This window comes from Monodon monoceros, unplaced genomic scaffold (genome assembly GCF_005190385.1).
Source record: "Monodon monoceros isolate NGI ecotype Baffin Bay Population unplaced genomic scaffold, NGI_Narwhal_1 Super_Scaffold_18, whole genome shotgun sequence".
Lineage (NCBI taxonomy): Eukaryota > Metazoa > Chordata > Mammalia > Artiodactyla > Monodontidae > Monodon > Monodon monoceros.
Genome location: NW_021703774.1, coordinates 166,084,472 through 166,109,276, shown reverse-complemented (window position 1 = coordinate 166,109,276; position 24,805 = coordinate 166,084,472). Strand labels below are relative to the sequence as shown.

General features: G+C 44.2%; 1 protein-coding gene across 2 annotated transcripts in view; it reads left to right on the top strand.

Annotated features, from left to right (window-relative positions):
* MICOS10 (mitochondrial contact site and cristae organizing system subunit 10) overlaps positions 1-13,831 on the top strand; it is a 35,489-nt gene extending 21,658 nt beyond the window's left edge. Inside the window, exons 2-4 of one of the 2 annotated variants that reach the window (XM_029228816.1) lie at positions 9,928-9,975; positions 11,306-11,415; positions 13,577-13,831. In XM_029228816.1, coding sequence (XP_029084649.1) covers positions 9,928-9,975; positions 11,306-11,415; positions 13,577-13,591 — 173 coding nt within the window. In that variant the 3' untranslated portion in view covers positions 13,592-13,831. The other variant, XM_029228815.1, reaches the window with a different exon arrangement.
* Positions 13,832-24,805: the final 10,974 nt, after the last annotated feature.

The following is a 24,805-nucleotide window of genomic DNA, read 5'->3' as shown; positions in this document are numbered from 1 at the left end:
ATTCCTAATCCCTGGTCAGAGTTGTGCTTTAACCTGTCCTGCTTACCTTTAGTACCGTCTCGCATTTCTGCTAGGCATGGAGTACACAAAGGCAGGGGGTGGGGGGAGTGTGGTGTTGAGGACAGATCAAAGTATGTAGGGTCACATTTTTCAGTCAGATAGCAGAGAAGGGAGAATCAGAAGTGTGGACCTAGCTCCCACCCGGCCCCCTGCAATGGCTTTCTCCTAACTGGTGTCTCCATCTTGGATGGAGCCTTCTTCAAATCTGTCCTTATTGCTGTGAGTGGGCTGTTGTAAAGTACACATCTGATATGTTGTTTCCCTGCTTAATTTCTGCCACTGCTTCCCTACTGCTTGTAATAGAGGCCAAGATCCCTAGTTTGCCATAGGAGACTGTCTGGCTTTATTTCCCACTGCACACGGTAATTTAGTGACCGGGAGCTCCTCGTAGTGCGTTTCTCTCCTCCCCTTCTCTCCTTCCCCCTTCTCTAACCCTCCAGGATGGTTTGCGTGCCCTTCTCAGTGCGTCTAGCACATCCTGTTTCTGTCATTGTTCCTTGTACTTCGAGTTTCTAATTATCAGTAGGCTCTAACACTAAATAATGAACTTACTGAGAGCAGAACCTTATTTCCTGGGGCCTATTATAGTGCTTGGCACACAGTGGGTGCTCAGTTTGTGTAATGAAGGAAATGCCCACACATAGTGTTGGCTAGGATGAATTTTGGAAGGTATCTAGTTTCCTTTGGTAAGTCAGATTGATTAATAACTGTATATCTGTGAGGAGGCCACACCGGTGGCAGGGTTAACATGGTGACCAAAGACGAGGCCTCTGGAGTCAGACTGCCTGGGTTCAAATCCCAGACATGTGACCTGAGGCAAGTTACTTAACCTTTCTGTGTCTCAGTTTCTTGGTCTATAAAATGGGGCTAATAAGAGAAGTTTATTGTGAAGATGTAATGAGGTAATTTAATCCTGAAGCATTAGTGCTTAGCAAATGCTCTTCACTTTATGTGATGTTATTTGGTGTTCATGAAAACATTGTAGATGTTGCATTTTTATAAATCAAATTATATTTTAGATTTGTTAAGGGAATTTGGTATTAAAAGGTTATTTGATGACTTTTAAATAGCACCAATGTTTATTATTTATTTATTTATTTATTTATTTATGGCTGTGTTGGGTCTTTGTTGCTGTGTGTGGGCTTTCTCTAGTTGCGGCAAGCGGGAGCTACTCTTCGTCGTGGTGCGCAGGCTTCTCATTGCAGTGGCCTCTCTTGTTGCGGAGCACGGGCTCTGGGTGCGTGGGTTCAGTAGTTGTGGCTCACAGGCTCTAGAGCACAGGCTCAGTAGTTGTTGTGCATGGGCTTAGTTGCTCTGCGGCATTGGGGTCTTCCTGGACCAGGACTCGAACCTGTGTCCCCTCCATTGGGAGGCGGATTCTTAACCACTGTGCCACCAGGGAAGCCCCATCACCAATGTTTTTATAATTATCCAGGCAGAAGTTCTCAGCATTTTCTTCCCCACTGCACCCCCCCTCCCCCCAAAACCCCAGACACACATACACACACTTAATCAGTTCTTAAGTCCTGTAAATTCTGCCAGCAAAATGTCTCTTCTTTTCCAAGTAATCCTGCACACCTTAGTCAGCTGAATCTTCCTGAAGCACAGCTTCAGTCATGTTATGCCTTTCTGAAAACTCTTCAGGGAAGCCCCTGCCTCCTGAATTAAGTGCTGTGCAGACTGCTTGGTCCAGCTTCTGGTGCCTTCAGAGGCCCCCGTCCCTTTCTAGCCTTGTCTCCTGCTCTCAGAGACACGCCTAGACTGCCCCCACTCCCATTTCCCTGCACAAGCCCTGCTTCTCTGCGGCCGCTGGGTGGGGTGCGCCACCCCCCTCCCCAACTCTGGCTGTTAAAAGTCTACCATTTAAGACAACTCAAATGCCACTTCTTTCTTGAAGATTAAAAAAAAAACAAAAACTCTGCTAAATGTGTTCCCACCTTCCTGTCGACCAGCAGAACACTGTCCCTCTTCCGGCACCAAGGATCTGCTTTTGTTCAGTTTTCTGGATACCTGACTTGTTATTCCTTCTTGATCCCAAGCTCCCCAGGGAAGAGACTGTCTTATTTATTTCTGACCCTTGTTGAACCCAGTAGTCTTGCCCTTCAGTGCTCAGTAAATATTTGTTCTTGAAATGCTTTTTGTGGCAAAAGAAGGCAATTACAATTACTATGTGCAATGCACTGTTTTTCCAAGCTTTTTACACATTTTATATTGTTTCATCCTTGCTATTCCCCAGTCAGGGACAGGCAGTATTAGTATTCCTGTTTTTCTATACGAAGAAACTGACGCCTAGAGAAGGTATATTATTTGTCCAGGGACTGAGACATACCACATACCTAATCAGTATTCTCAATCATGTTTAACCTATGTTACCCCCAAGTCCACATAACCCTAAAACTGACGTGTAACCACTGGGTAACATTTCCCACTTTTTGAAGAATAAGCACTACATACTCTAGTGATGTGCTCCAAGAGGAAAGAAATTTATCCCCAGTGCCTTCTACTTAATAAATGCTAATAAATATAGATCAAGTAAATGTATAAGGAAAAGAAACCATTGGTTCTTGTTTCTCCATTGGTTTTTCATTTGAATCAGGAATAGGCAACAACGTAATAGCTATAATGATGTATACATAGGGTATAATGAATCCCTGATTCTTTTTTTTGCGGCACGCGGGCCTCTCACTGTTGTGGCCTCTCCCGTTGCGGAGCACAGGCTCCGGACGCGCAGGCTTAGCGGCCATGGCTCACGCGCCCAGCCGTTCCGTGGCATGTGGGATCCTCCCGGAACGGGGCACGAACCCGTGTCTCCTGCATCGGCAGGCGGACTCTCAACCACTGCGCCACCAGGGGAGCCCCCTGATTCTTATATTTACTTTCACAAAGATGAGAATCCAGTTACTGATATTGATGAGGAGGGGCTGGAGGTATTGAGAGGGAAGGCACTTGCTGGAAAATACCAGTTGAATACTGTTCAACTGTCCCTTTTGAACAGTTTGAATTCATTTTATCTCCAGCCAGTGCACAGAGGGAAGTACATCCCAGCTTGACTTGTTGACTGTTTCTCATTGATTCTAAGTCATTTCAGGGTTTTGTTATCACTCTTGATAAGTCAAACATCTGTGGTTTCTGTTGTTTTCTTGAGGGATTGAAGAGTCACATAGTCATAAATTACCCATGCAGAGCACTACAGTCCAGAAAATCCAGAAAAACACTTGGTGTCATGTAACAATAGAGTGGTCTCCCTGCTGCTCTCCTGACCTCTCCCTGAGGTTTACCTCTGCAGATAGGGAAGAGCCATGATTTTGGAGTCAGACAGCTTGGGTTTGAATTCCCCTTTTTAGTTGTGTGTACTTGGGTAAGTCACTTAACCCCTTTACATTGTTTCCTCTTCTGTAAGACAAGATCATAGTACACCTCATAGCTGGCTCTGTAGATCAAATGAAATAATATACAGAAACGGTAGTACAGTGCCTGCCACTCTGTAAGTGTTAGTACCTCCAAGTCGCCCTCCCCCCATAAATGTAACACATGGCATCTTTTATTGTGTTTATTGAAACTTAATAATTCTTCATTTTCCATGTCCCTCTAATAATTAATCTTCAGAGCGTCTTCACATTTTCCTACATACTATGCCCACATGTGAATTAACTAACTATATTTTAGTAACATGTGTGCAGCCATGTTTCTTTTTTTCATTCTTGGAAAGTTGTACGACTGTCAGAATTCTGAAAGCTAGATTATGTGCTATATGCACTCATTTAAAAGGACCCTTTTTGTGAGTTTGGCTTTTCTTCAAGCAGAGCACACGAGTAATGACTTCCACATTTACCTTGCCTATCTTTACTGCTTTCTGCTGACTGCTTTACTTGTTCTGATCAGAATCCTGGTATTTGATGTCCACCCTAGAAATTCCTACAGATGTTTCAGCCTCTGTCTAGTCCGACAGGCAACAGGAAGATTAAGGTCTTGTAAAATAGCCACCTTCTTAGTCTATTTCCTACACTCCCTGCAGCAGTGTTGACTTGTGAGAAGCTGATTAACACAGACCACATTTCCCATCTCTGGGCCTTTGGTCTGGCACACTTTCTTGGTTAATTCACATGACTTGGCATTTACACATGGACACCTGGGACAATCTGTCTTTGCCTCAAAGGATTAAGTAACACAGTTTGGAGTTGACTTAAAATTATTTTTTCCCCCTCATAAATTGGGCCCTGAGCATCTTTCGTAAATCAGGAATGTTTCTTGGAAATGTAATTCTCACCAAACTCAGTCCCAAGGGTACTTTTCTATAAAAGCACGTTCTTGTTTGTCTGTCACAACAAATGCATTTGATGATTGTAATGGTGTTGATAGAAACATGATTGAACAGGAAAGCACACCCATTCTAAATAGGCCAGTTTCGTATTAATCCATGTTCAAAGCATAAATATAGTTTTATTAAACACAAGACAGCTCTAGGGAAATCTTTATTATATCTTAAAGCAAAATGTTCTAGTTCAGCAGTGAGTCTGAAGGAATCCCCTATATTTTAAAAAACATGTAGCAAAACCTGATGTATTTCTATAAACAGTTGCTAATGCCTATGAAATAAAGTCAACTATGCAAAGAGTGGGAAAAATAAATTCTGATTTTCAGCTGTGGTTCACCCACAGTGTGATCCTCCACAAGCCAGGGAGTTGTGTTTTAGTAGAGGATTTAACTATTACCTTACAGTTTTGAGATCTTTTGAGTTTTTTTAGAAAGGTAGCGGAACTTACTACTTTTTATTGAAGTCTGTGTCAGACACTGCAGATACCTTTACCTTTTCCTAATACAGCAACCCTAGGAGATGGTTTTCACTCTACAGATGAGCACGTTGAGGGCGGGCGAGGTTAAAGCCCTGACCCTAAGGTCAGAGAGCTGGCTGGTGAGGATGGCCCAGCGGTCTGAACTGGGCCTGTCTCGTGACAGCATCAGTGCTCTTGCCATCCCACTCAGTGGGAGAGTAAATCTCTCATTTTTTGGAAGCTGTATCTTTTCTTTCAGACATTTAAGAATAAAGTTGTTTGGCCCATGGCTCCTAGGACCTTGAAACCTTGCTTGTAGTTCCTGTAGTTTCTCATCTTCATTAGCTGCCAGTTGAATGTGGTAGTTAAGGTTTTGCTCATACATCTTGTTATATTATAAACTTAAAATGGAGTTGCTTTGCAAGTTTAACTTTTAGATGCAGATGAAAATTTAGCATTGATAACTACACATTAGACTTACGAATTTAGGAGCTTTGTTTAAAATGTTAGCCATAAGCTGGAGTGAGATCTTAATTATATAATCAATTATTGATAAATAAAAGTGGGTCTATGGTCTTCTTTCCCCTGTGATCAGTCTTTCATAGAATTGTTTTCTAAGTGACTTTCTAAGGATGTTTTTATGCCTCTCCCAACACTGAGTTATTCTTCCTCAGTTGAAAGTCCATTGGCAATTGCAACTTCTACAAAGTTGATTCCACAGGAACCTTTATTGCTCCAACTTGTTCTGCTCAGGGACTGATATCCAAAGTACACTTCTGGGACTTGGCTGGCAATCCAGTGGTTAAGCCTCCGCGCTTCCACTGCAGGGGGCCCGGGTTTGATCCCCGGTCGGGGAACTAAGATCCTGCATGCCGTCCGGTGCGGCCCCCCCAAAAATTCAAAGTACGTTTCTGCCCCAGGACTGCAGTCAGATTATGTAGCCTGCTTCTTAATTCTTGCAGATTATGTTTGCTTTCTCAGTAATTTCAGTGAAGTCAAGCTTTATGATATATGGCATGGTAAGAGCAAAGACTTTCCTAAAAGTTGCATTGATTAACTAGAAATGGTCCGTATGTCACAGTGAGGGCCATCAGCATAGTTCCGCCCACCCCCACACAAAGTGTGGCTTAGGGTATACACTGGTATCCTGCTGTTGGTTGTTATTCTTTTAAATTTGTTATAAACTCCACTTGGGGATGTGATGAGGCAGTATTTTTTATGTAGTTAGTGGAGCAAGTTCTCTGTTGTTTTGTTACTAAAATAGTATCAGATGAATTGTTAAGGAATTGCTTCTTTCTAAAAATGTGTGTTTATCTACTAGCTGGTTTTATGATGTCCTTTTGGGCACTAAGCATGCCCTAAGCACTTTAGTGCAGGGTTAGATTGATTCAGAGTAATTTCTTTTTGAAAGAATTTGTGCCAATTCTTTTTCCTTTCCAGAAGAAATGGTTTCAGAGCACGGGCTTCCTGCCTAATGTCAATTCCATAAGGCTTCTCTGTTATGGGGTGGGGTTTTTTTTTGTTGTTTTTTTGGCTTCTTTGCCTTGCTCCCCAACCCCCTTGGTGGACTTTGCCATTAGGAAGATGTGTACCTACAATCAGGCATTTCTTTACTTTAGGGTTATTTGTCATTCCAGACATCATGGGCCAAAAGAACAGGCTTAAAAGGGGAGGCAGAGTTATATAAATTTTATTCATAGTTAAATATTTGCTTCCAGGGAAGGTGAAAAATGCTTTGTACTTTTTCCTTTGGCTTTTTCTTCTAAGAGAACTTGTCATGCAACAACAAAAAAAAGTGGCCAAAGGCAGAGAAAACTCTTCTCTTTTCCATGTTGGTTTGTTTTCATTGTAAGACAAACCTTTCATGTTTTATTGTTATGAAGTTTAAACCTGGCCTAGAGGTGCCAATCTTTAGTGGAAACAGCTGCAGAGTTGGTGTCCCCTAATCAGGTGGGACTTTCTTTGAAGCAACATGTTGCCTTTTAAAGGAAAATTGAGCATGTGAGAACTTGAACCTGTAAAACCCATCAGCAGTTCCACCACTGTTTATCTCTTAAATAACCGAGGTAGCTAACTTAAAGTAACACGTTGGCATTTAAACATCATTTTCCATATTATTTTTTCTGAAGAGAACAGACTTGATATTTTGTGTCTTAAAAATATAGAAGTGGAGAAGAAAAGTCCCATAGGAATTGAAGGTGTAGCGGCCCAGTTTAACTAAGACTGTCCGCCTTTGGGCTAGTCTGAACTGTAATCTTGATCTCATATTTATACTTGCAGGTAAATGCCTTTAATCGGAGCAAAACTGGATGGTCAGGCATATACCTGAACTTAAATGAAGTCTAGAGAGGGAAGATTTTCTGCTCTGTACTGGTTGATGTTGAAGCATTTCTCCTCTTGTGGTTGAGTGATACTGGTAGCAGTGGGTTTAGCATCGTTCTTGGTCTACTGTTAGGAAAAGTTGAGCATCAGAGAGCTTTCTTTCCTTGGGGGAAAATAGGAGAGACAGGCATGGAATCAGAGGGACAAGAAAAATGCTGAAATATTTTCCTTTTGGGCTTTTGATTTGTTTGCCAAAAAATTGCCTTCCAGATGGAGAAGACCAAAAGCTCAGATTGTCAGCCATTATGTTTTTACTGGCCTAACTCCCCATCCCATTGCCTGGTTTGAAATCTGTAGGCCAGTCCAAATTCTTTACCTCATTTTCTAGTACCAATTTACTGTCTTACTCATCTTCCAGCTGCAAGGGGGTGAGGCAAGTTGCTTTGAAATTGAATCCTGTGCCATTTTATAAACCAAGCAACAGCAGATTCTTGCTGAGGACTATATCGATCGTGATAGTTGCCATTTCTCTGAAGTTCTTGAATCACACCTACCAGGTAGACTTGTGTCTGTGACATGTGCTGTAGGATTAGTCTGGGAATGAATCGGAACAAGCCCATCTGGCCTTGCGCAGACTTGTCACTATCCTGGTTGCCTAGCGTTCTGGGCTGTTGCATAGGAAGCGCAATTTGGTTTTTGGCTGTATCCTACTTCATTGGCAGTAGAAATCTTGACACTCCAATTTCCCTTGGAGGCAGTGATTGTTTAGGGGTTTAAGTTGTAGGGGAATCCAGTGTCAGGACATAGTGGGTATAGTGGCTTTGGAGTCTGACAGACTTGGGCCCAGTTCATTGCTCTTCCAGTAACTGAGCATGTCCTTGAGCAAGTTATTTTCTGCATCTGGAAACTGGGGGGGTAATACCATATCAGGGTGGTGTTTGGTTGAAAAGATAATTTTTTTTTTTTTTTTGGTAGAGTAGGGAGGGAATGTTGGGTACTCATGGGAAATACTGATGTTTGTTCCTTTTCCTTCTCTTTATAACAGCCTTGAATAGGTTAACTATAGTGGTCTGTAAACTGACGAGTTTTCCATCATTATATTAAATTACATAGAAATTGGGATGACATGAGTGATCTTCAAATGTTGCATTTTAAAGTTGGGCACCAGTACCTAATGCAGAGTCTATTGGACAGTACAAAGTAATGATTTTTAATTAAAATTCATATTTGTATAGGATATAGTCATAGGAAGGAAACACACATCATGGCCACCTATAGACGGTAAGAGAAAATTATCAGAAATCATTCTGGATAATAGCATAAACGCTTTCTTCAGGCCAGCATCAGCTGGATTGTTGCATAGGTGAAGCAAAAAAGGTGTGGATTAGCTTGTTTGCTCAAGACGAAGTTCTCTGTGTTTGGAGCAGAAAGGTCAGGTTTGCTGACTGAGGAGTACTTTGACTGTTCACACTGCAGTAGCCTAAATTCATGGTTAGACAGGAAAGAAGCTCTTGGAATTTCAACAGCACATATTTGAAAACCGTTAAGGCAAGTGAGAATTGGGACTTTTATGTGGTGCTTAATTGTAAAGAGGTTGGTCAGGGTCTCTGTTGGACCATGGAGCAGACACTTAGTAAAGAGCGTCAGAATACTCTGAAGAGTCTGAAAACAATTAATCTGTCAAGTCTGGGGAAAAAAAAAATCAGATCTTAGCTGTCTTCCTTGGCATGTATAACTTACTTTTTTGATAATGGAAAAATAAGTTTATCTCCAAGTTTGGGACATGTATCTCTACAGTATGTGAGATGATTTTTTCCCCTAAAGTAGTACCACAGGTAAATGTTTTCATTTTAATGGTTCTACATTCATTTTAACACACCTTATGAAAAAAATATAGCTAGCACTCAAATCTATGATTATACCAATATTATTTAAGTTGAGGTTGAATTTATATAATTAAATACATACATTGATGGTTTTTTCAAAGAAAATAAGTGTGCAGATGAAGTACGCATTAGTAAAAATTATGACTGTAGCAGTGACCAAGGTTTGAGAAATATTGGTCAAAATGAGAATTTAACCTTTTTTGTTTTCTTTTTTTAACCCCAAGCGTACGTTCATATGAAGTTTGATTTAAAATGAGGTATTAAAAATTTTTTTTTTCTACCAGATCATTAAAAGAGGCTTGCATTTGTTCTTTTATTTTGAAAGATAGTGGTTAAAAATGCCCTATGAGTAAAATGAGGAGAGGGGATTAATCTTCACATTTGAGGAGGTGCTTTCCCTCTTTCTGGACACTCTGACTTGTAACAACCTTTGGCAACTGTTCTGGATCACTCCTTTGCATCTTCCTCAAAAAGTAGCCATCACTCAAAGTGCTGAAACGACAAGGGGAGCTTCTTGCTGACATTGTTTCCCTGATGTGCTGGCTGTGGCACCGCTGCGGAAGGTGGGTGGGAGAGCCCAAGGTGCTGGACGCTGTTCGCAAGCAGTGCAGAGAGCCTCTACTCGGGAACTGCCTCCTGGTTTGTTCCCCCACCCCTAAGACTCGTTTAGACAGAATGGTGAAGAAAGTTCTTATCCCCTATTGGGGCAAAGGGACCAAAGGCATAGATAAAGCCTCTGACAACAAGAAGGAAGGTTAGAAATGAGAAAATCATCTCTCTACCAAATTAAAAAATCTGTTTTATAGGTGTTCACATTTATGAAATGTTCGTTTTGTTTTTGTCATTACTATTAAGATATTTAACATGTTTTTCCTCCCTCTTTGTAGGTACTGGTTTTGGATTAGGACTTGTTTTCTCACTTACCTTCTTTAAAAGTAAGTGTGACTCTTCCTACTTTTACAACATAATGTCCTGGTGTATAGGTGCACATGGCAGGGACACTTCTGGAAGGCATGGCTACATGGCTGCCAGTCCATCCTTTTATGGGTTTAGGTAGGCCTCTGTAAAATGAGCTAGACAAAGACCGTGGACTCAAAAGAGGTCAAAATGGGCTGGGCATCTCCAGAATTCCCCCTGAGCATTGAGTCAGGGTGCCTGATATCTTCATTAAAAAAAGCCTGTACTTTATGCCAGTGAGTCATTTGGCCAAATCTACACTCTCAGATAATTCTAATTAATTATAATTTTTTCTAAAGGAACTTGAAAACGAGAGTCCTGCTGGTAGTAAAAAAGTAGACCAGAAATACCCATGCTTTTTGGCCAAAAATTCTCCTAAGCAAAGGGCAGGAAATGTCCCTTTCATTTTGTGGAAGAACTTCTGCAGTTTGGATATTGAATAGAAGCCAAAGGGGTCACTTTGACCTCTTTCCATGAAGAACTGGTGGGGAATACACAACTAGAGAATCATAATTCACACATAGTGCTGATGTGAAATAATCATGGCATTGGCTTAAGAAAACCTCATGACTTACTGGAATCAAAATATGTAGATATTGGTGAAATTCTATTTTTTTAAAAATAAATTTATTTATATTTAATTTTGGCTGCGTTGGGTCTTCGTTGCCGTGTGTGGGCTTTCTCTAGTTGCAGCGGAGGCAGCGGTCTGCTCTTCATTGCAGTGCGCGGGCTTCTCATTGTGGTGGCTTCTCTTGTTGCAGAGCACGGGCTCTAGGCGTGCGGGCTTCATTAGTTGCAGCACGTGGGCTCAGTAGTTGTGGCGCACGGGCTTAGTTGCTCCGAGGCACGTGGGATCTTCCCGGACCAGGGAGCGAACCCATGTCCCCTGCATTGGCAGGCAGATTCTTAACCACTGCGCCACCAGGGAAGTTCCAGAAATTCTTACATATTTAAAAAATTCAAAGACCTTACCGAAAGGTGGTTTTATTTCTAAGTTTAAGAGTTAGTTAAAATGAGCAAATGGTTAGAACTGACATAGAAAAGTTAAGAGGTTCAACTGTGTCTACTGTTTTCATATTGTACCGCTTATTAATACCTCAAATCTAGCAGCACGGGTACTTAATAGAGCCCCCTTTCCCATTTTTTGGCTGGTGATTAAACGTTGACAGAAGTGTATGGCATATTATAGTCAACAGTATGATGCATGTGGAGTATTTATTGAACCCTAAGCAAATGTATTTAAGCTGGAGAAAAGCTTTATTTTCTCTTAATGGTTCCCTATTGGGATTTTCCTTTTCTGCTCACCAGGAAGAATGTGGCCATTAGCCTTTGGTTCTGGAATGGGCTTGGGAATGGCCTACTCCAACTGTCAGCATGATTTCCAGGCTCCATATCTTCTACATGGAAAATATGTCAAAGTATGTACAGAATTGATATTTCTCTTTCTTTCTCCTGAGTCCCCGTAGAATTCTTTAGAGTGCGTATAATTGATAAATACACTGTCATGTCACTGTGGCACCACCGAGATCCTAAGTGCTCAGGAGTCTGCCTCAGCATTTATCCTTAAATTAAATATCTGATACCTGTAGGTAGCACTTTTGTTCGAGATCTCAGAGTGCCCTGTAAACATCTCACACACGTTCAAGCTAAACCTAAAGACTTTGAACTCAGCCATTATTCTGCTTTCTACTGAAGAGCGCAGGTTCTTGACTGTGAGTCCCACATGATTCTGCCGAAGTCCTTTTCTACAGATGGGTTTTTAATGATGCAGACAGGATGAAAAAGTGTAACACATGCCTCAAGAGGAAGGAGGTAGCACGGTTCCTAAGGTTTTTGTGTGTAGCAGCCCTTTGGACAGAGGTGGTATTTATTTTTGTATCCCCAGGGCCTGGAACAAAGTAGGTGCTCAAATAAATGTAAAATGAATGAGTGAAATAAATTGTATGTCTTATTAGATGTGCTAATGGCCTCAGGCTTATTAAGGCATAACCTTTATAGCAACACAAGCTTCATGAAGAGCTTCACATTCTCTGGATGTGTAGAATCATCTACTTTCTTGGTTACCCTTGAGCTAGAATCACTGTGATCTGGGCAGCAGCAGGGGGCCAGTGGAAAGCACAGAAGCCAGGACACCCAGATGTGAGTCCTGGTCCATCACTTGCTTTCTATGTGCTCTTGAGTTTTTCACTTCTGAGATTGTTTTCTGTCTGTAAAATGAGGGTAGTAATTTCTGCCTACAGGGTTGTCGTGAGGGTTAAATGTGAAAATGTTTTTAAGCTATGAGGTGCTATATATGTATATAAATAGAAATGTTGGTTATTATAATTGAGGCCAACTAAGAAAGGGTGACTGACTCGTTCATTGTTCCACCATAATAACAAGTAGGGCAGAAAAGGAGGTACAAATGAGTGTCCCAGTTCTGGTCAAAAGCTGTAGCCACAAGGGTGGCCGAATCTTAAATGACAGTATGCCACCACAGCTCGGTAGCCTGTATCTGAGAACGTGCTCAGACGGTCAGCTGCCTACTGAACAGCCGGTGCGGACCTGGGGAGGGCACTGGGAGCAGGGGAGCCGGCCAGTGGGGAAGCCGGGCAGGCGTCTCGCAGGCCCTCTGTAGTCATGTCCCGTCCCCGCGCCAGAGCCAGGGTGAGCTGATCAGAGGGACAGCGCAAGTGAGCAGAGGCGCAGCTGCGGGCCGTCAGCGCTGACGACAGGCGCTTTCCACTGCTCCCTGGCGCCTCGCTCTCTTGGCACCACGGCTGAAGTTAAAGGAGAACATAAAGGAACAGGGAGAGGAGCTTCAGGTCTTTTAATTGTTTGAAATGTTTTCATTGTTCCAAACTGAGTTGTCATGGATAAATGGCTCAGGGGTGGTTATATGTGGATGTATTTAATGGCTGAGAGTTACTGTGGAAAATATTGTTACAGTATTTACAGCCTTGTGCGTACGGCTCCAAAATGGCCTTTTGTAACTTTATCTGAACTGGAGTCTGTGCCTTGATGTCGTCATCCTCCATTCTCTGAAAAGAGGAACAAAATCCCAACTTGGGGCTTTTTCAGTGTAGTCATATCATGGTAATTGCTTGCTGAGTGCCTGCTATGACCTGTGGACCATCCTAGGCGCTCCATCTTTACATTCTTTCTCTAGACCTCTCTCCCATTAGATTTGTGAGAGAGGTTTTACTACCCTCATTCAGCAGATGAGAAGGCCGAATTTCACTGAGGTTTAAGAAACTTGCCGAAGTTCCTGTCATTAGTAGGCCATTTGATTCCAGAGCCATGCTCTTTCCACTCACCTGGGATCCGTCCCTTTGATGGGTTTTAGGAATATAGTTATCCAGGTACAGACTGTTCAGCCCTGTTGCGTTCCTTTTCTATTTTCCCCCCTCAAAGATTGAGGAGCCACTCTGAAGAACCTGGGCTGGAAGGATACAGTCCTCTTGTGAGACAGATTTAAAGCAAACAGAGTGGTAAGGCTTGGGGCCCATTGGTCCTCTGGGTCTGACCTGCAGCAGCAAGTTAGAGAGGGTTGTCGGAACGCTGTGTGCACAGCTCTAACCTGAGTGTCCTTCCTTACAGGAGCAGGAGCAGTGACTCACGTCTGAGAACATCCCGGTGGGAGGGAAAGAGAAATCACGTTTATTCCTCAGGAATACTGAAGTGCCCTGGAGTAAGCTGACACTCTTCTGTAACAATGTTATCAGTAATGCTTTAAACTCCAGCACACTGTTTATGTATTTGAAACCAAGTCTGTTTCTTGTTTTGTATTTTCTCTCTGGAAATTGCAAGGAGGTGGTCTTAAAAGAAATAAATGAAACAAAAATAGGCAGCCCAGTGCATTGCCTGCGTTTCTTTGCCTTTAAAGGGTCTCTGAGCAGGAGGAAAAGTATATTTGGACTGCCAGCAGCTGTAACCGCCTGGTCCCAGCCTCTCTTTAGAGCCTTACTGGAACCACAGCCGTTGTGCATTCCTCCCCACTCGCCCCTTAACGTGTAGTTTCAGAGCTGCTTCCACCTCATAAATCGGAGCTTGGAGAGTGCTGCTGCGTTGTCCGGAGAAGATGACAAATGCCTTGAGGATCCTCGCTTGCTCTGGCCGTTCTTTGAACCCCCGTGTTGTCATCATCGGACCTGGCTGGCACGTCTCGGCTGTGTCTGCCGCGCTGAGGTCGGGTAGTGGGCTGTCTTGGCAGGTACGGAACCTCGCTGTGTCTGTCAGTGGCTCACTCCACTGATGTCATGATTCCCCACAGCTTCAAGGAGCTCGACACCGTCCGGGCCTCAGCACTGGGGGCTTTGTCCTGGGGGCTGGGGAGAGCTCGTGGCTCACACAGCTGGCCGGAAGGCCATGTTTGGGGTTGATTTCATCTTCACATAGCAGCTGAAGTCTGAGGACAAAAGGGCCACTACTCATGCCCCTCTGTGAATTTATACCTTTGGTTTCACCTGAACCAGGGAGGCTAGACACAAAAGTAGTATTGTAGCAATTTCTTCTAAAAATGTGCAGAATCTCAGAGCTCAGTCTTTCAGATCTTATTTCTCTCTCTTTATAATAAAATTAAGATGGGTGGAACTTGATCCCACTTGTCCCTTTAAATGTTGATTGAGCATCTGCCGTGAGCCGAGCACTGTTACAGGCAGCAGAGATAAATGGATGAGAGACAAGACACAGGCCCCTTTAAGGAGCTTAGAGTCTGAAGCAAAGACAGACACTCAAACCCTTTCTGACACTGGACGAGGAGGAGTGTAGACAAAGTGCAGTGAGAGCAAAGGAGAAGGAGCAGCTAAGTCTCCTTAGGACGGCCTGGCAGAGGAGGGGAGAATGCGGGCTGAAGCTTGAAGTTCATTGGACCTTCCAGACAGACAGGAAGAGAGGGAAGGTAGCTTTTGCAAAGGCTCAGAATCATGGCAGTGCGTTTTATTGTTGGGGAGCCACAAGTAGGTCAGTATAGCCCGAGTGTGCAGGGGCAGGAGAGGTGTGGAGGGATGGGGTGGGCATCAGGGTGGAGCTGGTGTCTGACCCCAATTCGGGAACAGTGATTAGACAGTTCTTGCAAGTGTAGGTATACCTTCTCCCCTTTTCCTTCCTCATCCTTCACCCCAGCCCCCTTCCCAGAAAGGTGTGCTAAACTCTGGACCAAAACAGGCAGCAGTGGCTCTCGGCCCTACAAACTGTCCAGGCTCCTCTGCTCTCTGGGCTTTTTCATTTCTTTGGATCAGTTGAAGCCCAAAGATGGGCCTGAGCCCAGGACTGGAAGTCATGGCCCTGGCCTGCCATAGCCATTCCGCTGCTTTTCACTCTGCCCTCTTCATTCCATGATCAAGACACTCATGTAATTAAAAGAAAAATAACCTTACAACCCGTTTCATCTCTTACACTTTTCTCCATATTCGCTTTAAAAGTTACTGTTTCCTCCCAATTCTTCCATCTTTATTCAGGCAGAGAGGAGAATAACAGGTCCCCTCCCAAAAAAGACAAAAACAGAAAACACAGCATGCCCACTAATTCTCTAGATGTGTCAGTAGAATATGGAGTGGAAATGGACACTGGAATCAGACTTCTCTATGTCATTCGTTATTAGGTTTTAGGCATTTATTCGGATGGACCCCTTTGCCCGGCATCTTTGAAACACCACTTGTGTGTTTTGAGAAACTGAGCTCTGTGAGGGAATAGTTCTGGGCAAAGGCCAGCCAAGGGAAGCATTGGCTGTTTGCTTTAACTCCAGAGTACTTTGTATTCCCGCCTTGTAGCTCTTAGCAGAGACTGGCCCAAAGCACAATGCTCGATCTTGTCCCCTCTCCCTGCTCCCGTCTCAAATCACCTTTCAGAAAGTCCCAGCTTGTTGGCAAAGGCACACATTCTGTTCTACTTTAAGTTTCATCAGAAATTCAAGTCCTCTGGGGCCCTGTTCCCTTGTGGGCCTGTGAAACTTTGCTTTTTGTCTGCACTTCTGGAGCCAAATACAAGGAAATTCATGGGTTTGGGGAGAGAGTGATGGGAACCCAACTGGGCACAGGATACTGGGATAAAGCTGTGGCGCCCCAAAAGTGGCCTGCCCTGCCAACATATATAAATCCATACAGTCTGAACTTGACACTGTATAATTTGGCCCAGAACAATATGTATTTTGAACTCATTTAGGTGAATGACTTTGGCATTCTGAGAACCCACTGGGGGAGCCTTTATCAGGCTGCATTTGCCTTGTGCAGAAGTATGCCTTTGTTCTGAGAAATGGCCTCAGAACACACTCTGTTGAGCTGTCTCCTTGATTGTCATCCTCTCTCACCCATTTCAAAAGATCCACGGATGCAGTCTTGAAATCCTGCTTGCAGGAGATGCAGAAATTGGGAATGAAGGAAATATCTATGTACTTTTGCTTTTAGTTTTCCCAAACCTCACTGTTTACTTTTTTTTTTTTAATGTAACCAAGCCATAATTATATTTTACTTGTCATGGTTCAATCTGATTGTATTGTTGAAGGACTATTTCTGAACCTGTCCAAATAAATTCTGCGAAGTCTTTCCACAAGGATGTACTTGATGGGGCTGGAACAACCTTCATCCCGAGTGGTGCTGAGACAAACGATCTCCTGTGGCATGCTTTATAATTACATAAATGCCAAGGGGTGGAAGGGGGAAAGTGGAAATTCTCAGTACCGAAAGGAATGTTAAATTTGGAATCACAAGCTCATCTGGAAGTTATCACCACTCTTTTCTCTAAGTGTGCTGCAAGCACCACTTCCCCTCGGACACTAAAGTATGATGCTGGGGTAAACAGACCTGGCGGGAGCAGGGCAGACGTTCCCGTGTTTGCTGAGCAGTCTTGTGTGGAACATGGGTGAGAGTCAAGGTGACTGCTCCAGCAGTAAAGTACCTCGAAGGGAGGGCACGGACAGGGAGCAGGGAACAAGGGAGGGGCAGGGCCTCCACGGGAAGAGCTTAGGGTTCCCAGCTGGACGACCTGGGTCCGAGTCCCTCCTCCACCACTTAACTTGCCATGTGACGGTGGGAGTTGCTTAGTCTCTTCAAACTTCAGTTTCCTTATCTGTAAAGAGAGGAAAGGATGATTTCTACCTTACAGACATTGTGGGTCAAATATATATGCTAACACAAGTATTTAAAAAGCAGGTGCTGCTATTTGAATCAGAATAGAGCACATGGTGTTAATGGTAGGTAGTCAGGGGACTGTTCTAGAACAGGAAGAGGGCATAATCCTTGGGTTCAAGGAGTTGGCTCTTTGAGTCTAAGTTAGCAAGATCTGCGGGAGAGAATGGGTGTCTCAAATGAGTTCCTGGTGATTAAAAGCCTAAAAATTGTTGGAAAACACTATACTGTGCATCTTCATGAATAAGCATCAGTGTCATTTGTTTTCACCCTACCCCATTGAGACATGCACGAGTAAAGCCTCCTGAAACTCCACCTGAGCGTTTCAAAGACCAGAGTTACTTACTGAGCACACGGCCTCAGTGCTGTGCCAAGAGGGGAAGGAGGGAAAAGGACACTGAAGAAACAGAACGGGAACCCGAGAGCTCCAGGGGCTTCTGGCGTGGTAGGAAACAGGACAAGGCCGGAGCATTTGCATTCAGGATAATTGGCTTCAATAGTGTGATTATCACTTGAGTTCAGAGCCAGAAGATGTAAGTAGGGGAAGATGATGTCAAGAATTCTGGAGGGGGCTTCCCTGGTGGCGCAGTGGTTGCGAGTCCGCCTGCCGATGCAGGGGACATGGGTTCATGCCCTGGTCTGGGAAGATCCCACATACTGCGGAGCGGCTGGGCCCGTGAGCCATGGCCGCTGAGCCTGCGCGTCCGGAGCCTGTGCTCCGCAACGGGAGAGGCCGCAACAGTGAGAGGCCCGCGTACAGAAAAAAAAAGAATTCTGGAGGAGTTCAGGAGTGGGCAGAAGATGAGCCTTTAATAGGGAAGAAACTGGGACTAGAAAAAGGAGCTCATTATCAGCTGTCACTCATCTTTATTCCTGGTCTAGCCAGATTGAGCCTGGCAGAACTTAATTTGATCACTTCAAATGAATACTTAATAATAGTTTGTATTTATTGGGCACCCACTGTGTGCTAGTTACTATTCTAAGCCTTTATGTATATCATGATACTTAATTTTTACAACAATTCTGTGAGAGAAGTACTATTATCTTCATTTTATAGATGAGGAAACAGATTTTTTTTTTTTTTTTTTTTTTTTTTTTTGCGGTATGCGGGCCTCTCACTGTTGTGGCCTCTCCCGTTGCGGAGCACAGGCTCCGGACACTCAGGCTCAGCGGCCACGGCTCACGGGCCCAGCCGCTCTGCGGCATGTGGGATCTTCCCGGACCGGGCACGAACCCGAGTCCGTTGCATCGGCAGGCGGACTCTCAACCACTGCACCACCAGGGAAGCCCTAGTTTTTTTTTTTTAAAGACATAATTTATAGACAGTAAAATGCACCCCTATCACCAGGTAGAAAATGGAAACACTTTTTATAATGTATACTGGTAATATTCACTACCTTTATGTTTTACTTTTAAGGGGTTAAATTTTTTGATAACTTTTGATTTTGATACAGAAAAGTTGTGAAAATAATACAAGGAATTCCTTTGTACCCTTTACCCATGTTTACCAATTGTTCACATTTTTTCTCATTTATCATTCTTGGTGTATGTATAGTATTTTTGAGCCATTTGAGAGAAGTTGGAGATACGCCCATTTACCCCTAACTTCAATGTATATTTTCTAAGAATAAGGATATCCTCTTATATAACCACAGTGCAGTTATCAAAATCAGGCAGTGTTTTAAAATTTTATTTATTTATTTTTGGCTGCGTTGGGTCTTCGTTGTGGTGCGCGGGCTTCTCATTGCGGTGGCTTCTCTTGTTGCAGAGCACAGGCTCTAGGCACGCAGGCTTCAGTAGTTGCGGCACGTGGGCTCAGTAGTTTTGGCTCACAGGCTTAGTTGCTCTGTGGCATGTGGGATCTTCCCAGACCAGGGATCGAACCTGTGTCCCCTGCACTGGCAGGTGGACTCTCAACCACAGTGCCACCAGGGAAGTCCCAAAATCTGGCGATTAACGTTGATAAAAATAGTATCTAATCCACAGTACATGTTCAAATTTTGTAAATTGTCAAAACAATATATTGTCTTATCGATTTCCCCCAGTCTAGGATCCAATCCAGGGTCATGCATTGTATTTAGTTGTCGAGTCTCTTTCTTTAATCCAGAACACTTCATCAGCTTTTTTTCTTGATCTTGACATTTTTGAAGAGTGCAAGCCAGTTATTTTGCAGAATGTTTCTCAATTTGGGTTTGTCTGATGTTTCCTCGTGATTAGATTCAGCTTTTGCGGTTTTGGCTCAGGTGATGTTGTGTCCTTTTCAGCACATCATATCAGGAGGCACATGACGTGCATTTGTCTCAACATTAGTGATGTGAACTCTGGTCACTTAAAGTGGTGTTTGCCTGGTTTCTCCCCTGTAAATTTATTATTTTTCTCTTTGTAATTTTTAAATAAGTTGTGGTGAGATAATTTTGAGGCTGTAAATATTTCTGTTCCTTATCAAACTATCATAGTTTTAGCATCCATTGATAATTTTCTAAATTCATTATTCCTTATTATTTGACATGCTATGAGGAAGAACTTTCCCTTTCCCCCCATTTATTTGATCATTAATTTATGTCAGTGTGGACTTGTGGATTCTTGTTTTATTAAATTGTTTATAATCCATTACTGTCAATATTTATTCCTCAAATTGTTCAGATTTGTCTAATAGGAGCTCTTTCAAGCTGTTGCCTGTATCCTTTGGCATATCTAGTCCATTCTTTAAGCACGAGATATTCCAGACTCTTCTTGTATTTGCTTTGCCCCACCCTTGGAGTCAGCCATTTCCCCAAGGAGCCCTAATTCCTTTTAGTGGAGAATGGTAGTTAGAAACCAAGATCAGTAAGTGTGCTCATTGCTATTAGTGTGTCATTGCTTCTAGGCCTCTCAGCAGATGGAGCTAGGGAATAGGGGTGTGTGTGTGTGTCCTCAAGTTTGTACTGATTTTTTAAAAAATTAATTAATTTGTTTTTATTTTTGGCTGTGTTGGGTCTTCATTCCTGTGCGCGGGCTTTCTCTAGTTGAGGTGAGTGGGGGCTACTCTTCGTTGCGGTGCGCGGGCTTCTCATTGTGGAGCACGGGCTCTAGGTTCGCGGGCTTCAGTAGTTGTGGCATGCGGGCTCAGTAGTTGTGACTCGCGGGCTGTAGAGCGCAGGCTTAGTAGTTGTGGCGCACGGGCTTAGTTGCTCTGCGGCATGTGGGATCTTCCCGGACCAGGGCTCAAACCCGTGTCCCCTGCTTTGGCAGGTGGATTCTTAACCACTGCGCCACCAGGGAAGTCCTAATGTTTCCTGTATTTTTAAAACCCCTAAATTAAGTTACTTTTTAAGTGGGTGGCCCTGACTGGTCATTTCTATGGGTCAGTGACTTTCAATTGGAAGAAAGGCTTCCCAAAATTCTTACCATAGAGCATCCTCTGTTCTCATCTGAGCTGCTTCCCTAGGTCACTATGTAATCATGAGCAAGTCACTTGATCTCTCTGGGCCTCATTGGAAGACAGTTGTAGTGATCCCTTCCTGTCACACAGTACAAATGTGAGGTCAGGCATTGTGTTCTTGAGGAGAAAAGTGAAATAGCCAGCTAAATCAGATTCTCTTATAATCAGTTATGTAACAAGTTATTGTCAAAAGAGTCATCGCCCTTTAAGCTGGAGGCTTATCAATTGTGATATCCCATGACAGACTCTTTCACACCCCAGAAACAAAGAGAAGGCCCACCACTTTACTTCCTCTTTTCTCTATAGTGGACTTCATGGATAAAACCCAAGTTCTGCTTTTTTTTTTTTTTTACCAGGAAAAGTCCTCTTGTCAAGGAATATCAAGGTGATTTTAGACCTTTCCTTAATCTATGTAGATACCCTTCTTGAAGACCGGGAGATAGAGCCACAGAAGGTGAGGCATAGAACATGTCAATTAGTGGCCACATCTAGTGACACCTCTCCCTTGGCCCCAGAAAGCAGCCATAATACTTCTTTTTGGCCTGGACATGTGATCTGTAAAGCCTCAGTTTAGTTGAGGAAGGGGACCCTTGGGGCTTGCTCTCACTTTGCCAGAATCTCTGCAGATCTTCCAGGGGCCTCCCAGCCTTCAGCCTCTCCCCCTACCAGTTTTAACTCGGTTTAATGCGTGTTGTTTTCTGTTCAGACAATTTCGATGGTTCCCCGATAATGCACAAAATATCGGTCAACATTTCTTAGCCTAGCATTGAAGGTCCTCTACCATGTAGCCCCTATCTCTACCACCTACTGTATGCCCCCTACCCCATCCATGGAGTAAGATAGAGGCCAAGAGCAGGGGCTCTGGAGCCACACTTTTGGGGTTTGAATCCAATTCTGACACTTACTCGATGCTATGGGGCCTTGGAAGTTATTTGCTCTGTCCATGCCTCAGTCTCCTCATCTGTAAATGGGAGCAATGATGCTAATACGCACCTCAAAATGTTATTATGAGAACATATGAAAAGCCTTTTGGACAGTGCTTGGTATATAGTAATGTTAGACTATATTATTGCTATTGCCCCCTTTAAAGCTATTCTCCACACGGCAGCCAGTGTTAAAACATAAACTGGATTATGTCAGTCCTCTGCTCAAAGCCTTCGTCTCATTTGGCAAAAAAGCTGAAGTCAGTAGAGTGGACACTGAGACCCTACGTGATCTGGTGCCAGTCTGACCTTGACTTCTACCACCGCTCCCTGTTCCTCTGCTCCAGTCCTTCTGTCCCTGCTGTGTCTGAACACGTTGGATGTTCTCTCTCTTCTCCCGGGTGTCCACACAACTCGCTCTCTCGTCTCTTTCAAGTCTTTACTCAGTGTGTGTCAGGGAGACCCTCCCAGACTGCTCTGGTTTTTGTAATCCTCACCCCCCCCCCCCCCCCCCCCACACACTTCTCTGCTTTCTCTCTTTGGCCTTTATCATGATCTCACAGTTTGTATCTTTACCTGCATATTTTGTTGGTTGTCTGTCTCCTCTCACTAAAATGTAAGCTCCCTGAGGGTAGATATTTTTATTATTTTGGAGTTTTCTTCTTTACTGCCATATCCTTAGTACCTGAATACAGCCTGGCACATAGTAGGCACTCGATAAATATTCACTGAGAAACTGCATGTTAGTCTGTTACCTCTATTTCAATCAAACTAGTTATCTATTCCTGAAACACGTTTTCCTAGGAGTGACAAATTCATTCAAACAAATACGTTTATTTCACAAGCCAAATGTATCCATTTTGGTGACTGCCTAGAGGAGCTGTGTTAAGAAGGATTCAGAGGCTACATCTGGGCCAATCCAGAAGGTGTGTGTTAATGGTCTCTTCTGTGGTGCTCTGAAGGTCTGAGGGCCACATCTTTGTCCAGTGCAAAACTCTTTTTCCAGGCCCTTTCTTTCTTAGCGTGGACTGCTTTCTCGACTTGTCGAAGTCTTGCTCATACCTCAGAGCCCTTGTTTAAATCCTCCTTCTTCCAGCAAGCCTTTCCTAGGCATGCCAGCTCCTTGGGACTGCTGCCTTCTCTGAACCCCTTGGCCTCATGCCTGGGCAGCTTCCCTGCCAATGAGCTTTTCCTTTGCTCCTCTACTTCCCATTGTCAGTGTGTCTGCCCTTTTCCCTTCCCCGGCAGGCCTTATGCCTTATTCTGTTTCCGGTTCCTGATGCTGCGCTGGACACTTAGTAAGTGGTCAAAAAGATAGGTTGTTTGAATCAAGACTTTTGGGGAGGTAGGCAACAAACTCCTTCCAATCAGCTTAAAATTGTAAGATACTGGAGAAGTTCAGAGAGTCCAGGGAAAGATGAACATCAAGGGCAGAGGGGCGAGAACCAAGCCCCTCATCAGCTCCTTCAGCAGCCAGAGTTCTCTAGAATTCTGCCCCTAATGCGATCCAGCTCCCTGGCACAGTCCCCATGCCTCTCTGTTTGGATTCCTCAGAGAGAGGACTTGATTGGCCCAGCCTGGGTCAGGTGTCACTCTGGGCCACAGGAGGACAGGTTCATGGAGAACAAACTTGGCTGCTGAGGTACCTTGTGTTGACTGGTGGGTGTAGTTGGAAGCCGGTTCCCTGGTAGAGGGGCTGCACAGACACCCAGGTGATGTTCTTTTGTGCCTTCCAGTTCTCCAATACCCATGTTCCTAACAGGAAGATTTTTCAAAGACTTTATCTGGTGCACAAAAACCTTAAGGAAAAAAAGCTGTTCTGTGGGATATTAAATACAGAAGGACCAACTCTTCAGTAGAGAGAAAAATTCTCCTACTCTCTGTGGATATACATGGGCTGCTGGGAGCTGAGGAATGGAAGAAACAACGGAGAAGGGTTGTAAAAGAATTGACTTGCCTAACGCTGCCCACCACCCTGGCAGCCCTGTTCACCGTGTTTACCACAGCCACAGGGTGGAGGAATTCCAGGCACAAGGGCCTTCCCTGAGAGCCCAGCTCTGGTGCTGTCACTTGGAGGTGGGTGGGTTGTTACCGTGGGGTCAGGCAGCCCCAGCTGAAGAAACAGGGAGAGTGATGGCGGGAGGAAGCAAACAAACAAGGAGCAAAGTGAGGGGTTGCGGGTAGCCCCTGGCACCCTGTCCCTGGCATTTAGGTCACATTCTTGGTGACGTTGGTATGTTCATTCTTACAGGTGAGGAAACAGCCATAACCACCACTGCCTCTCTGGAGTGGAGAAAGGACATTCCTTGGAGCCAGACCGACTTGAGTTTAAATTTCCACTCTGAAATTCCCCGAATTTAGATCTCATCTCTGACCTTCCTCTCTTCTCATCTCCCCCTTCTTAGCAATTGATCCCTCTTGATTTTTGGTCTCCCATCCTACCTACAAAGAGCATTTGACATTTTTCCAGGGGACAAGTTCCCCTTGGGGCCTCATTTCTGCTCTCCAGTCGGCCAACGCCATACCTCCCACACCCTCAGTAGCCTTCAGGGGCAGACCCTATAGTGCACTGTCACCTCCTCCTGCTTTCTCTGAGCCCAAGATGGGGCCCAGAGGCTTTCTGAGCCCCCAGGGACAGGAGAAGGCAAGAGCCAGCCCGGGGGGTGGGCTTAGAGTTAGAAGATCTGATTCTGCTCCTGGATCTGCTACTGACTCGCTGAGTGAACCTAGGCAAATCCTTTTCCTCCATGGGAAAGGAAAAGATGACACTAGTAGCTTTCACTTCCTAAGGGCCGAGCTGGTGCCAGGCTCTGTGCTTCATGCACACGTCCCTCAGTGAATTCTCCCAGTAAGCGTGCGCTTGGGCACTATTAAAATTCCTATTTCACAGATGAGGAAACTGAGGCTCAGGACGTGCATTACTTGAGTGAGGTGAGAGAAAGCTTTGTGCTAAAGCCTGGGTTTGATCCAGGGACTCTGACTCCCTGCCTTCTCTCTGCTATACACCTCCCTAAAATAGCTTTCATTTTCTGGAGCACGTGCTATTTTCCAGGAACTGTGCCGAGCACTTTGCTTCCATTTATCTCCTTGAATCCTGCCTCCTCCTCATCATAATCTTACCGTAAACGTCGCCTCCTTGAGATGTCTTCTGAGGGTTTCCCATCCCATCACTCACTCTGGCTTGCTTAGCTCCTCTGTGACACTTAGATGATGAGAAACCCATTCTGCTTTACCCGTACACGCTCCACCTCCCTGTTGCAGAACTGAAGCTTCCTGAGGGCTGGGACCTTGTTGGTCCAGCCCATTGTGTCCCTGACACCTCTGTGCCTGGCACACAGTCCGCACAAAAGTATTTGTTAAA